The sequence below is a fragment of the Astatotilapia calliptera genome, chromosome 19 (genome assembly GCF_900246225.1).
Source record: "Astatotilapia calliptera chromosome 19, fAstCal1.2, whole genome shotgun sequence".
Classification (NCBI taxonomy): Eukaryota; Metazoa; Chordata; class Actinopteri; order Cichliformes; family Cichlidae; genus Astatotilapia; species Astatotilapia calliptera.
Genome location: NC_039320.1, coordinates 3,131,562 through 3,144,989, shown reverse-complemented (window position 1 = coordinate 3,144,989; position 13,428 = coordinate 3,131,562). Strand labels below are relative to the sequence as shown.

At 42.2% G+C, this 13,428-nt stretch overlaps 1 protein-coding gene across 9 annotated transcripts in view; it reads left to right on the top strand.

Moving 5' to 3' along the window:
* fgfr3 (fibroblast growth factor receptor 3) overlaps positions 1–12,001 on the top strand; it is a 65,434-nt gene extending 53,433 nt beyond the window's left edge. For 6 of the 9 annotated variants that reach the window (XM_026151199.1, XM_026151202.1, XM_026151198.1 and 3 more), the window contains exons 10-18: positions 2,115–2,260; positions 2,445–2,566; positions 2,738–2,848; positions 2,936–3,126; positions 3,492–3,614; positions 4,021–4,091; positions 8,665–8,802; positions 9,791–9,896; positions 10,203–12,001. In XM_026151199.1, coding sequence (XP_026006984.1) covers positions 2,115–2,260; positions 2,445–2,566; positions 2,738–2,848; positions 2,936–3,126; positions 3,492–3,614; positions 4,021–4,091; positions 8,665–8,802; positions 9,791–9,896; positions 10,203–10,367 — 1,173 coding nt within the window. In that variant the 3' untranslated portion in view covers positions 10,368–12,001. Of the gene's footprint in view, positions 1–2,111; positions 2,261–2,444; positions 2,567–2,737; positions 2,849–2,935; positions 3,127–3,491; positions 3,615–4,020; positions 4,092–8,664; positions 8,803–9,790; positions 9,897–10,202 lie in introns of all 9 variants that reach the window. The other 3 variants (XM_026151203.1, XM_026151206.1, XM_026151201.1) reach the window with 1 other exon arrangement.
* Positions 12,002–13,428: the final 1,427 nt, after the last annotated feature.

Here is a 13,428-nt window from a genome sequence, read left to right as displayed (position 1 = left end):
GTTATAAATGCTGATTCTTATATGTTGCCAAATAGCTAATATAAACCAGTTTTTACTGTGCTTTACTGTGAGCAGCTCTAATGCTAACTTTTAACAGATATATGAAGGGGGCTTTCAGTTTTTAGGTTAAATCAAGATAATTCTTCTTTTTTTTTTTTTTTTATAATTTCTGCTACAAATAGCATTTTGTGTAATTTATTGTTCACGGTTTGTTTCCCTTAAACAAGCAAAATCATATTAGGAGAAATGAAAACACACTGATGAGGCTTCAAAAAATAAGATATCAGATATGATACACTTGGCAGTACGGGGTTAAAAGGGAACTATTACGCTCTTTTATAAGTCCAAGTTATTATTTTTGGACTCTAGCTTTGCATGAATCACAGTTCAAGAAATCCTGATTTATCCTACGTACTGTAGTTTATCTTCCATCTGAAAAAAGCTTTTTTACCTTCAACCTTTTCTCTAAAGAGAAGGTCGAACAAGAGGTGGGACAAATAGGCTTCTGTGCTCAGAGCCAGAGCTGTGAGTCTGGGTTGAGCATATTAAGGATAGCCACTTTGAATGACATCACAGAGAGCCAAGAACAAAACAAGACAGTCAGAAACAGATTATTTAGAGCAGTCGCACTAATCCCTGTGAGCCTTTAGCTCATTACTTTTGGTCTCTTACAGTAATTATAATCCAGGTAGGGATGTGCATTTTACCATTTCTCTCTGAATGCCAAGATTGTCTGAATGTCTAACATGTAGACGAGTTTGCGATTATCTCTTCGGCCCCACCCTGCTGGCTCCCACTGTGTGCAGGACATAGCCACTATGTGTGTCTGTGTGTTTTGTGCAAAATCCAGCTTTCCGACTCCATAATTAAAGGGTTGTGCATCTCAAAATGGAAACGATGCATTTTTAGAAAAGAAAATATTATTTGAAAGCCATAATGCAGTTCTTGGAAAACAAACAGACTTTTAAAACCACGTTAAGGTTTCAGCTGTAAAGGCTGTTATACAGTCTGAGGTTGGGTTTTTTTTGGTACATAAAGAAGTATTGTTAGGTTATATCAAGTAGAAACCTCAACTATCGAAACATTTTTTAATTGTAGCCTCTAAATCATTTCTACTTGTGCGGCGCTCATATAAATGGTCTTATAAGGTAGTGCAGGGAAAGTTCTTATTGCATTTTTCTATAATCTTTGCTTCGTTTTTGTAAAGCTAATCTCCCTGTTCTCTCCTTTTTTTTTCATAACTCTGAGTAAATCTCCTGTAAAGCTCCTGGCATGTTCTATCAGATATTACTTTTCATGCCTCTGAAATTGTGGTCAGGGCCCTTTTTCTCATTTTCCTCCAGTCAAGAAGTCTGGTAAGTGGACATGTTTGTTTCAGGACCCCACCTGAAGGGTCTGAGCCGGCAGACCCTGACATAAACAGATCTATCAAAAAGCAGACCCGAGCCATCGTTTTTTTCCCCAGCAGTCAGATAAATGGCGGGAGGATGCCGAGCCCAAGGGCTCAGCGGAATGACCGCAGATCCAGAAATGGAGCTTGTTGATGGATGGAGATGTCCACCCCACCTCGCCACTCACTCGCCCACCTCTGCATCCTCCTTCATTCATCTTTGTTACCTCTCGCTTCCTCCCGTGCGCAGCCACAGGCCTGCTGTTTGTAAAAGTCACTGACATTGGTCTGGTCCCGAGATGTGTGATGTTTCCCAAAAAGGGTTTTATCTCAAGTCACTGAATGTTGTTCTTTAAACTTCAAAGCGGTTTTAAATTTGACTGGATTTTGCACTGGATGTATTTTTGTCAGTTTTTGTTTTTTTTCACCCCCCAAAAGAGTGTCAAGATTTTCAGTGTGTCACGAGAAAAGATTTCTTTTGAATATATTTTATGTTTCAGGGGCTGGTTCATTTTCAAAAACATCAAAAATATTAGGACTGTTTGAATAAATAATAAAGAGTCAAACTGATCTGAAAAAGGAATTACTTATTCATTATTTAGTTAAAAAATATTTGGTCAAAGATCACGGTTAGATTTCTCTTTTCCCTCTGTCTTTATTTGAATGCCTGTCACCAAACTCTTTTTCAGAGACTATAACAGTTTATTCTTTTGTACCCAAGCAGGTGTCCTTGGATTCCAACTCTTCCATGAACTCAAACACGCCGCTGGTCAGGATCGCCCGTCTGTCGTCCAGCGACGGCCCGATGCTCGCCAACGTCTCGGAGCTGGAGCTGCCGTCCGACCCCAAATGGGAGTTCCCTCGGACACGGTGAGGAAAAAAGCACACTGCACGCGCTCAAAAAAAATTATTCAGTCAAGTAAATTATATTTCACACTTTACATTGTGCTTATGTGACAAAATTACATGTGAAATTTACATGTAATCAAATTACTTAAAGTCTTATGAGTATACACACTGAACTCCAAGTCTGAAATCTGGCCACTTGTTTCAGGCTAACTCTGGGTAAACCTCTGGGAGAAGGCTGCTTCGGTCAGGTGGTTATGGCTGAGGCTGTTGGCATCGACAAAGAGAAGCCCAACAAGTCGCTCACTGTTGCTGTGAAAATGTTGAAAGGTAAGTAATCACTGTGGCTACCCTGCAGGAATGAATACATGACCTTGGCAGTGACAGTGCTACCATGCTCGCTGTTGTTCTGTTTGTCTTGTGTACTGGATTTGCGTTGGTTTGATTGCTTCGGTTCGTATTTTCGTCAGTACAAATGCTCCATTGATTTTCTTATCTCAGATGACGCCACAGATAAAGATTTATCAGACCTGGTGTCAGAAATGGAGATGATGAAGATGATTGGGAAACACAAAAACATCATCAACCTACTCGGAGCCTGCACACAGGATGGTGAGCGCAGAGTGCAGTAACAACAGAATTAATGCAGGACTTAACCATTGCCATGAAAGTCATATTTGTTCTCTGTTTCCCGTGCAGGTCCTCTGTATGTCCTGGTGGAATACGCCTCCAAAGGCAACCTGAGGGAGTACCTGCGTGCACGGCGGCCACCGGGCATGGACTACTCCTTCGACACGTGCAAAATCCCCGATGAGCAGCTCACGTTCAAAGACCTGGTGTCCTGTGCCTACCAGGTTGCCCGAGGCATGGAGTATCTTGCGTCACAGAAGGTTAGCCACGTTGCTTCACTTTAACTCAGTTATCATATAAAAGGATGCTTTGGCCTGCACTTAACTTCTCAATCAGACAACCCCCTATGAGCAAGCACTTGGCAACAGTGAGAAGGTAAAACTCCGTTTTAACAGGAAGAAATCAAGTCCATTACAGCAATGTGTTAATTGCGAAATTGAAAGATAATTAGATTAGTGAATTAAAACTCTAAGTTTAAACTAAATTTGAGGCTTTTAAAGTTCAGTTTGTGCGTTTCATAGTGCAAAGTAAAACTTGTCAACTTGCATCAGTGTTTCAGTATATTTGCGTGTATGCGTGAGTGCAATGCGCCGTGTGTTTGATGCATTTGTTCTTCTTCCCTCAGTGCATCCACAGAGACCTGGCAGCCAGAAACGTCCTTGTGACGGAGGACAACGTTATGAAGATCGCCGACTTCGGTCTCGCCAGAGACGTGCACAATATAGACTACTACAAAAAGACCACAAATGTGAGGCTCATTCCTTCAGTGCTGTCCTTTAGGAAAATATTATGTGTTTGAAGCGATACGATGGGATGGTATTGAATACAGCAGCAGCTTATTACATATGGCTGAAAGTCTTTTCTTTCAGTGTCACGGTCGGGTCGCATCTCAAAAGTAGAATTGAGCAGATTGAGCAAAATTAAAAGTGTATATGCGGATTCCACAGTGTTGATATGAATGTGTTTTCAAGCAAAGGCGTTGCTGCGAATGAAGCACCGAAATGGTCATCAGATTTCTGAAGCTAGCTGAAGTTCAAGCTGTGGTGGTGGCAGCGTGACTAGGCTGAAGTTTGTGTGTTTGTGTGAGTGTTTGGTTGTCAGCTCCGTACAGAGTGCTTCTGCTGACCCAAGCGTTTCTGTCTCCTTTGTTTCAGGGTCGTCTCCCCGTGAAATGGATGGCTCCAGAGGCTCTCTTCGACCGGGTCTACACGCACCAGAGCGATGTGTGAGTTTGCACAAACTAACCGTCACATACCAACTGCCCAGTCGCGTGTAAGCGAGTGCACCGGCGGAATCCGGGTGTTGAAATATCGTGACTGAGCGTGTTAGCATCAACCGTGTGCGAACATGGAATCATAACATTCCCTTTCCAAATATCTGCGGTTCACCTGATAACCCCCGAGGTTCTCGCGTATTAGCCGCGGCGCATTCCTGCATTTGTTCTTTTAATCTCTATCCAACGACAGCAGAGAGAGATAGGAACACAACAGAGTCCCGACATCTTAGTGCTGTTTTATCAGTGAAAATCCAACCTGCCCCAGAGCAGGAGGAGATAAAGAGGGTCAGTGGATTTATCACAAGGTGTTCCCTCGGGGCACTTTCCCCACAGCACTTCAAAAGGAATCTGGGCAGCAGAGACAGTTTTCACAACCTCTGATTGCTTCCGTGTTGGCCACGATCAAGAGAAGAAAGGTGAGGAGGCGAGGCGGCCTGCCTTGCAGTAGCTGTAACATACCACCCCCCACCCCAAAACGTCTTCTCAACCCCCAAGCCCCGCCGGCTACAGCCAGACGCCGTGTCCCCAGCACAGCCATCCAAGCCAAACACAGGCCCCTGTCAACACTGGCTCGCCGTGTGATTACACTAGACTGGGAACAGGCCGAGGGGAGAATCAGGCTTCTCTGTTATTTCAGCAGGTCTGGATTACACAGTCAATCCTCCCGCCAAACCTCCTCCTCCTCCTTTTATACAGTAGTCGCTCTGAAGCCAGTTTACTCTCACACACCCTGGGGGACCTTGACTTTTGACTCGCAATGATTTCTTATTTTTCCCCCTTTTTTTTTTAGGAAATATGATGGCGAATCAATTAAAAAACAATGAAAAAACTGTAGTGCATATTGTTTCTCCTGTCAGATTCATGCTTGTTGAAACCCTCCTGGCTCATTTACAGCTGTAAAGGCAGAAAACACAGTGGCAACATTTGGGAGCCATTTTTATAGGATTTTTGTCCTTTCGCACATTTTTCATTTTTCAAGAAAACGTGTAAGTCGTCATTAACATCACCAGTTCTCTTTTCGACTTCAAACACCAGAGTTATTTAGTGCAGATAGAGGCTCAGCCAGCACTGCGGCCGCTGCCAATGTCACGGAGGTGAGGATTTTATTTTGGACAGCTTCGGAGGTGTCAGCCTATAAAAGCTGCAGTGGAGAAATCTCACTGCAGCTTCACAGTGACGCACTAGCCCATTAAAAGCAGGGAAGGTGGGGAAGGTGTGGGCCAAAAGCAGCTGGGTTGTAAAAGCAGGTATGATTAAGACTAAAGCTTTTGGCACTGACACGTTTGCAGAAATGATTTTAAAGGGAAAGAAACTTACCTGTAACTAAATAAACGAATTAATGTCCAGTAGAACAGTAAATGTAATGCTGGTAGGCTTAGAGCAAAGATATGGTCACAGATAGAGTAGATGCCATTCTTTTCATTTAAGCCAGGGGTGTCCAAACCCAGGCCTCGAGGGCCGGTGTCCTGCAGGTTTTAGATGTGTCCTTGCTCCATCACAACTTTAAATGGCTAAATTTCCTCCTCAACATGTCTTGAAGTTCTCCAGAGGCTGGTAATGAACTAATCATGTGATTCAGGTGTGTAGACCCAGGGTGAGATCTAAAACCTGCAGGGACACCGGCCCTCGAGGCCTGGAGTTGGCCAAGCCTGAATTAAGCAATGTCAATATCTTTAGATGAAGATGCAATTCTAAGTCCCCCTATGAAACATTTTAGCACAGCTTTTCCAAAAACCAAGGCTTGCTTTGGATTAAAATTATTAGCCCCCATGATGCTGATACTCAATTGTATATGTCCTCCTGAGCAGTCCCAGCCTATTCTTCTTTTGTGAATCTCTCGAGCTCCTCCAAACTTCCTGCACAGACCCTGGTCGTCAGTTCACCCCACAGTCAATGACACTCACTGTAGACTTCACCAGGACTGGGACACTCCTCAGTGACGTGTGTTGCTGTTTTCTTTCAAAATCTTCACATATCCTTCCTTTATGATTCCTTCTACTGTGAACATAATACTCCCACCACCGTGTTTGACTGTGAGGACGGTGTTCTTGGGGTTGTTCGCCTCTCCCTTCTTCCTCCAAACACAAGCAGTGCCTCTATGATCAAATGGCTTTATTTTTGTCTCATCTGACCAAAGCATGTTTTTCCAGTATGCAGTATCTTCCTCCAGGTCATCCTTAGTATAGTTGAGTCTGGGTTGATGGTTTCTCTTCTGCAGAAGTGGACTTTTTCTCGCAGTCCATTCCTGTGCAGAGTTTGTGTGCGATTGTCTTCTTTGCGTTCTGGTGTTCTGGGATTATTTGACACTTCTCTCAAAGAGTCTTTGAAATCTTCTGCTCCCTACCTCTGCCAGGCTCGTTCTGTACGGTGTGGCTCTCTTTGAGTTTCTTGGTGATACTTCTCACTCCAAATCTTGTCACTTGGAAACCCTCTGATAACTTTTTATGTCCACCTCCTCTAAACCAATTCCCTTTTTGTTGGCACGATGCTTTCACAGCGACAGCTAAAAACCCTTACTGAAGTTTTTATACTGTATATAAATAGAAAGATACATTTTACAAGCGTTGAGCATTACAGAGTTAAAGCACATCCTGTAGTGGTTTATGCTATAGCTCAGTAAAAGTAGTATGTTTAGATATACTATGTTAAAAAGACACATGGGAAAAAGCCTTTCAATAATTTTGCACTTATCTGCTCACAATATTACTCAAAACTTCTTTAACAAAGTCGGTCATTATATTGCGACGCTGATATATTCTAACAGCCTTCATTTTCTTAATTTGACTCATGCCGCTGCTTATATGAGTGGCTGACGTTTATTAATGTCTGCTGTAAGAATACACGATCAGTGGTGTGTTGATTGGTATCATGTGCAAATATTCTTTATTAAAAGTGTCTACAGGACTGAAATCACAGATGGATACCATTCGTCAGAGTCTATTATTAGCCCCAGAAACAGATGATGTTGTTTTTCCGTATAAGTCACGAAGAGAGTCGGTGCTGAATATGAAAACAGCAAGAAGCAATGCTTGGGCAACAAATAAAGCCAATAAAGTTGTGGCTGACTTTTCATTAACTCTCGTCTCCAACCACCTAGCACATGCAGTACTGCCAGATTGTCAGTAACAGGTTTGGTATGATTGGTGAAGAGAAAATCCAAGCAAATAACGAGTTCCCCACTAACGAAATTAGTAGTGGCAGCATGGCCTTTTTGCTACTAAGGCAGCATTGTTCCTCTTCGTCTGTTCGCACATGTACTTTCAGTGGCTTTTCATCGCCCAACAAGGCTGATTGATGAACACATTTGAAGTCGATAGATATTGCCACAGCTATCATTGAACCAGCACACCAAATGCAGGATTATATTCATTCCTCTCCAAAGTGATTATCCTTCTAAATCTCACTAAATCAGCCATCGGTGATGCTTGCATTGAGATTCCGAGACTGTCAGCTCCCGTTGCTGCAGGTGCCCAAATGAAGTGTTTATATCTTCATTGCCTTCTTCTCCTGTTAGTCACCTAATAGCCTGTGAATATTCATTCCTAGCAACCATCAATAAATATAAGCAGCCTCTCTTTTCTGCTCTTCCTTCTGATTCCGACTATCCTGCTGTGACACTGAACACCTGATTTGTTGACATGTTTCCCTCTCTTTGAATATTGATGTCTCTTTTTCACCACAGTCGTCTCTCAGGCTTTCATCCGACTCTCTCCCTCTCTGTCTCAGGCGTGCGCCGTATTCGGATTTAAGACCAGCCGGCTAAGCCAGTGTAGCGGCCCTTTTTTTTCATTTATTCACCCTCTGGACCAGAGCGCGGATAATTAGATTAGACCTAGCGAGAGCTGCAATAGAAGGAGGGGACTCATTCTGATTCACTGGACGAATAGCCAAACAATAGTATGCTGAGTTAATAGACTGCCCGTTATATGATTACTGTCCCTCATTTTTTAGACATTAAGAAATAATACGGGGGTTCATTGGAGCTGCTGCCACCGAGAGACAAAGAAAGAGAGATGATGGCTTGGTTTAGATAGCAGCTGCGCTTTAACGCTAGATGCTGTATAATAAGTTTTCCCATTTATCTCTGCTTCTCCCTTCAGGTCAGGCCTGTGTTGGTGTTGTGGAAACATCATTATCTGCGTCCATAGTTAATAGCTGCCTATTTACCACAAGATTTTTGTGCACGCTTCGTTTTTTTGTGTTGTTTTTTTTCTTGAGCCATCAAAACAACGAACTGATGATTACATCTCCTTCTTTCGTTTACTCGTCTTATTTCTTGCTTGAGGCAAGAGAAGTAGATTTTTTTTGTTTGTTTACAAATATTGACCAGCTGTCTGAAACAATAAGAATTTCAAATGGATTTTTTCAAATTGAGTGCAGTTAACATTACCGAGGATCGATTTTTCCTTCAAACAGATCGATCGGTGGACAGAGCGCATCTGTGTGAACTATGACTGCCTTAGACCGCGGCGTCGCTACGACCTCTGATCTATATTCCTCGTGTGTTTGCGCTGCTGTTTAGGTGGTCTTATGGGGTACTGCTGTGGGAGATCTTCACCTTGGGAGGCTCGCCGTACCCAGGGATCCCAGTGGAAGAACTCTTTAAACTGCTGAAGGAAGGACATCGAATGGACAAGCCTGCCAACTGCACCCATGAACTGTAGGTGTCTGCATGAGTATAAGTGTGTTGCCTTTGTTTACAGGAGGCTGTCCAGATGAGCCAAACAACAGCAGGTTACACCAGGGCCCTGTTATGTTCCTCAGTAATATTCTGTTTATCTGTCATACTGTCATACATTTGCTGACATTCCCAGAAAGCCATAACTTTATACCTCTTTTTTGAAGTGTTTTTTGTTAGGAGGGTTTCGATGTTTTAATGAGTTGTTCTGTCATTAAAATACTGTATTCATAATATGTTTGTATAAGGCAGGGGTGTCCAACTCCAGGCCTCAAGGGCCGGTGTCCTGCAGGTTTTAGATGTCCCCGTGATCCATCACAGATAAATACAACAAAATAAAATGATATGATAGGACGAAAACTGTGGTATTTTGTAAATATAATAATAAACAAGAATTTACTGTGTAATTGTGTAACTTTATTAGCAGCGTCCCCTTTTGAAATGCGCCAACAAGAGAGTAACGTCCTCCTCTCTGCCCCTTAATGCTCTCTGGTCACTATGGTAACACGTAAATATTTTTTTCAAAATAAGACACACAACTACAACACGGGAAAAGATCCAGGGAATCCAAGTTAATGATAAAAAAAACCCTGAAAACCTTAAATTTCACACCCGAGTCTCGTCTCTCACAGTACCAAACGACGGCCAGGGGGTTCGGACCGCTGTTGACCCAAGGTGATATCTAAAGCCTGCAGCACACCGGCCCTTGAGGCCTGGGGTTGGACACCCCTGGTATAAGGGAACCAAACAGCTTGTTGGCCCTGTACAATATAGATATGAGATCATTTTCAACTGTGAATCACTCAAAGCTAAGAATAAAAATAAGGAGCTGGAAATGAGCCTAATAGGGACCTTTTGTGTTATGTCTAGTCTGCTGAAAAAACCGAAACAGTAAAAACAGTCCATCTAAGACCGGAGAATGTAGTGAACGAGATTCAGTGTGACTAAATCCTCGCTGTTGGGATTCCAGGTACATGATCATGAGGGAGTGCTGGCACGCTGTGCCATCGCAGAGGCCGACCTTCAGACAGCTGGTAGAAGATCACGACCGGATTTTATCAATGACCTCCACAGACGTAAGTCTCCCTGCAAAGCTGCAGAACACACACAACACCAGAAATAAAAGCACACGCAGCTTATTGCGTCACCCAACCATAAAAACACTGCTAAAGAGTCGCAATGAGAGATTCTTTAGATGTTTGGGTGTATTTTTAAAGTTGCATGCGAGTGAACAATGTAAAGCAGCATAACATTTCCAAAGTATTTCATATTCTGAAGACCTGGAATAATACGCTAAACTTTTTTCCAATCATCTGACCACCAAAAAGTGAAAAAGTTTGACTGTGACACCAGAGTCTAACCTCTGACCTCTCCTCTGACAGGAGTACCTGGACCTGTCGGTGCCCTTCGAGCAGTACTCGCCCACCTGTCAGGACTCCAACAGCACCTGCTCCTCAGGGGACGACTCCGTGTTCGCCCACGACCCGCTGCCTGACGAGCCCTGTCTTCCCAAACAGCTTCCCAGTAACGGGGTGATTAGGACATAAAACCTGTGCCGGAGGAGGTCGGACATTAACCTCTTCTCACAGTTTGTGACAGAAATATCACCGCTCACTGACTCAAGCACCTCAAGATACGGAGAGGGACAAAAAAGAAAAAAAAGAAAACTCAGCATGCAATACTTCCACAGTGCTTCAGCTCTTTTTGATTTGTCTTAAACTCTCGGACAAAGCTCTGTTTCGTGTTTTCTTTTTCTCCTCATCCCCACGAACTCTCTTTAAACATTGAAGGATTTTTTTTTTCTTGCCGTTGAACCATGTTTGTGTTCTTCTTTTCAGAAATGAAATTATATTTTTGTACTCGGGCCAGTCTTTTGTTACAGACAATCTGTGGGGTGAAACCATTCCGTGCCTACTGGGATTAAACCTCCTGAGACTGGATTTAGGAGGAGGAAATGAAGGGCATTGATGAGTGACTTGTTGGTGATCCAGTGGGTGGGGGTCCTCCAATTTTCGGTTTGTTTTTTTTTACTACACGGAGCCCTTTTATCGCAATAAAGCGATCTGAAAGAAAATTGATGAACGAGATACCAGCAAAGCCAGCGTGAGCTCAATGACAGGATTTGTTCTTCCGCAGAGTTACTAGAAGACGTTCAGCAACAGAGAGGATCACGTGAGCGTTTCCTCGTGAACGTGTACGCCATCATCCGCATTTTAGCTTCCTGGGAAAAAGAAAAAGTGATAATCATGGAACAAATTTTCCTCATCAAAGATGAGGCAAAGCTTCAGGGCCATTCAGTAATAAGAACAGCGAGGTTATGAGGGGTTTTTTAAAAATGTATCTACAAAGTGATTTATTGTAAATATATAAATGCAAATATGTATCATAATGCTGTCCACAGCCGTGTACTTAAAAGACAAAAAATGACATTTTTTTAAGATATTGTTTTAGGATTGGAAACTTTGCAATCTAGGAGACACTGTCATGAACGTGTAAAACACTTAATCAGAAAAGGTTTATTTGAGTAATTAACGTGTATATTTGTAAAGATATTTATAGACTTAACATGTGGTTCTTAAGTTCGAAAGGTCTAGTTTAGGATTTTTAGTACTGTACGCAAAGATTTCTATTTCAATGGGTTTTTTCCTTTTGTTTTTGTAACTTATTTTACAACCAAACTGCGATATTATTTTCACAACTGGCAGACTCCTCTGGTTTCTGATCCATCTTTTTATTGGTTTGTTTACAGTTTAGAATGTATGACACGAAGATGATTTGTTTTGTTTTGTTTTGAGAGCGAGAGAGTGCGATTTGACTGCCGGAGGAGGACTCACGAAGGCTGAAGGCTCCTGCTGAGGAGAGCCGGATGTTTCCAATGAGTTCTGAGTTCTGGTTTAGAAAAGTTAGCGTTTGCCGTATCAAAGCGACGATTCACTCTTGCTGGGCAAGAAAAAGCAGGAGATGCGTACCGGGGAGACCTTCTAGTACTTAAACACATATTGAACATCAACAACAATGACTAGCTGTGAATCATAAGAAGCCTTCAGACCCTTTGTAAGGGAAAAAAAATCCTCCTGTTTGGACTGTTTTACTGTTCAGGCCATGAAAAGATTAATGTGTTTGCTTCTATTATTTCAGTTCAATTTATGTAATCACCAAATCACAACAGTCTTCTCGAGGTGCTTTATATTGTAAGGTGAAGAAACTACAATAATACAGAGAAAAACCCAACAATCAGAGCGAGCATTTGGCGACAGCGGGAAGGACAAACTCCCTTTTAACAGGAAGACTTCTGCTAGATCCAGGCTGAGAGAGGGGCAGCCATCTGGATCAATTGTTCTTCCAAGTTTTGGCATTATAGTCATTTTTTACATCTGACCATAAAGGCTGGTGTCAGAGTAACATCTCACCTGCAAACATGAAGGTGTTAGCCTGTATTGACAGTTTTCTGTAGAGGGTTAGGGTTAAGATTAGCAGCTACGATGAGGGTTAGAAATGGGCTTCTTCATGTGTAATTGTTAAATGTCACTTGTTTCGTAGTCTAAAAATGACCAAAAAGAGGAATTCAAGTTGCATCGCCTGTAGCTGGTGTTGTTTGAAAAGATTTAACGTAATTATAGGGGGATTTTTTTTTTAAACATGCTTCTGAAGGCTTCAATTGCTTAACTCGTAAAGGTCACAGGGTCAGCGCTAACAAGCTTCGGTCTCAAAACTCTGAGCACCTGTGTACACTTTCACGGATGAAAAGATCAGCTTGAAGGCAGAAATGTAAAGCTGTTGTCCTTTTGTGCTTGAGTGTGGGGGAAAAAAACACTCTGCCCAAACGCTTGAGATTTTATCGCTGCTCTGTAGTATTAATACTGAAATGAAGGCATGCTGTGCGACTTACAGATCACACGGCAACAAAAGAAACTATATATACAGTATATATATATATATATATATATATATAAATATATAAATATTGGTTTGTTGAATGAGACTCTGTGGTGAGTCCTTCTTCAATTTCCATTTGTTGAGAAAAGTGCCAAATTAGTCTTAAAAGTGTATTTTATCAAATTCTTCATATCTCTGAACCAAATACTGCACTGGTGAATGTAGGCGGGCAGAGGTTTACACGTGCAGGGAAGGATCATGGGATTTCCAAGATGGATGGATCCATCTTTTTATTTTGTTTTTGTTTTTCTTTCTTTTTTTTAATGCAGTCATCTGTCTAGCCGACTCCTCCCTCCCCCAAAAAAGCAAAAGCGTTGAAATGTTTACAGAATCTGTTTTCAGAAAAGTCACAAAAGGGAAAGCGACGTTCAAGTGGCATTGAAGGGTTCACTAACACATTTTACTCGCTGCTAAATGGAAAAGGTGCAGACACGCCGCTCTGCAAAGGCCTCGCTTCAGTGTGTGAGATGACTTTAAACGTGTGGTCATCCCTCACCTCACCTGAAGTACTTTAAAGTGTGAAAATTCATATTTTAATTGATTGCTTCACTGGTAGAGCACTGAAACAAGGCCTTTGCGTAGTGAGCAGCCACACAAAGTCGTAGTTATTTCTGTTTTCAGAACAGTTTTTGGCCCAAATCTGTAAAGTGCCTGGAAATAATTTAGGACATT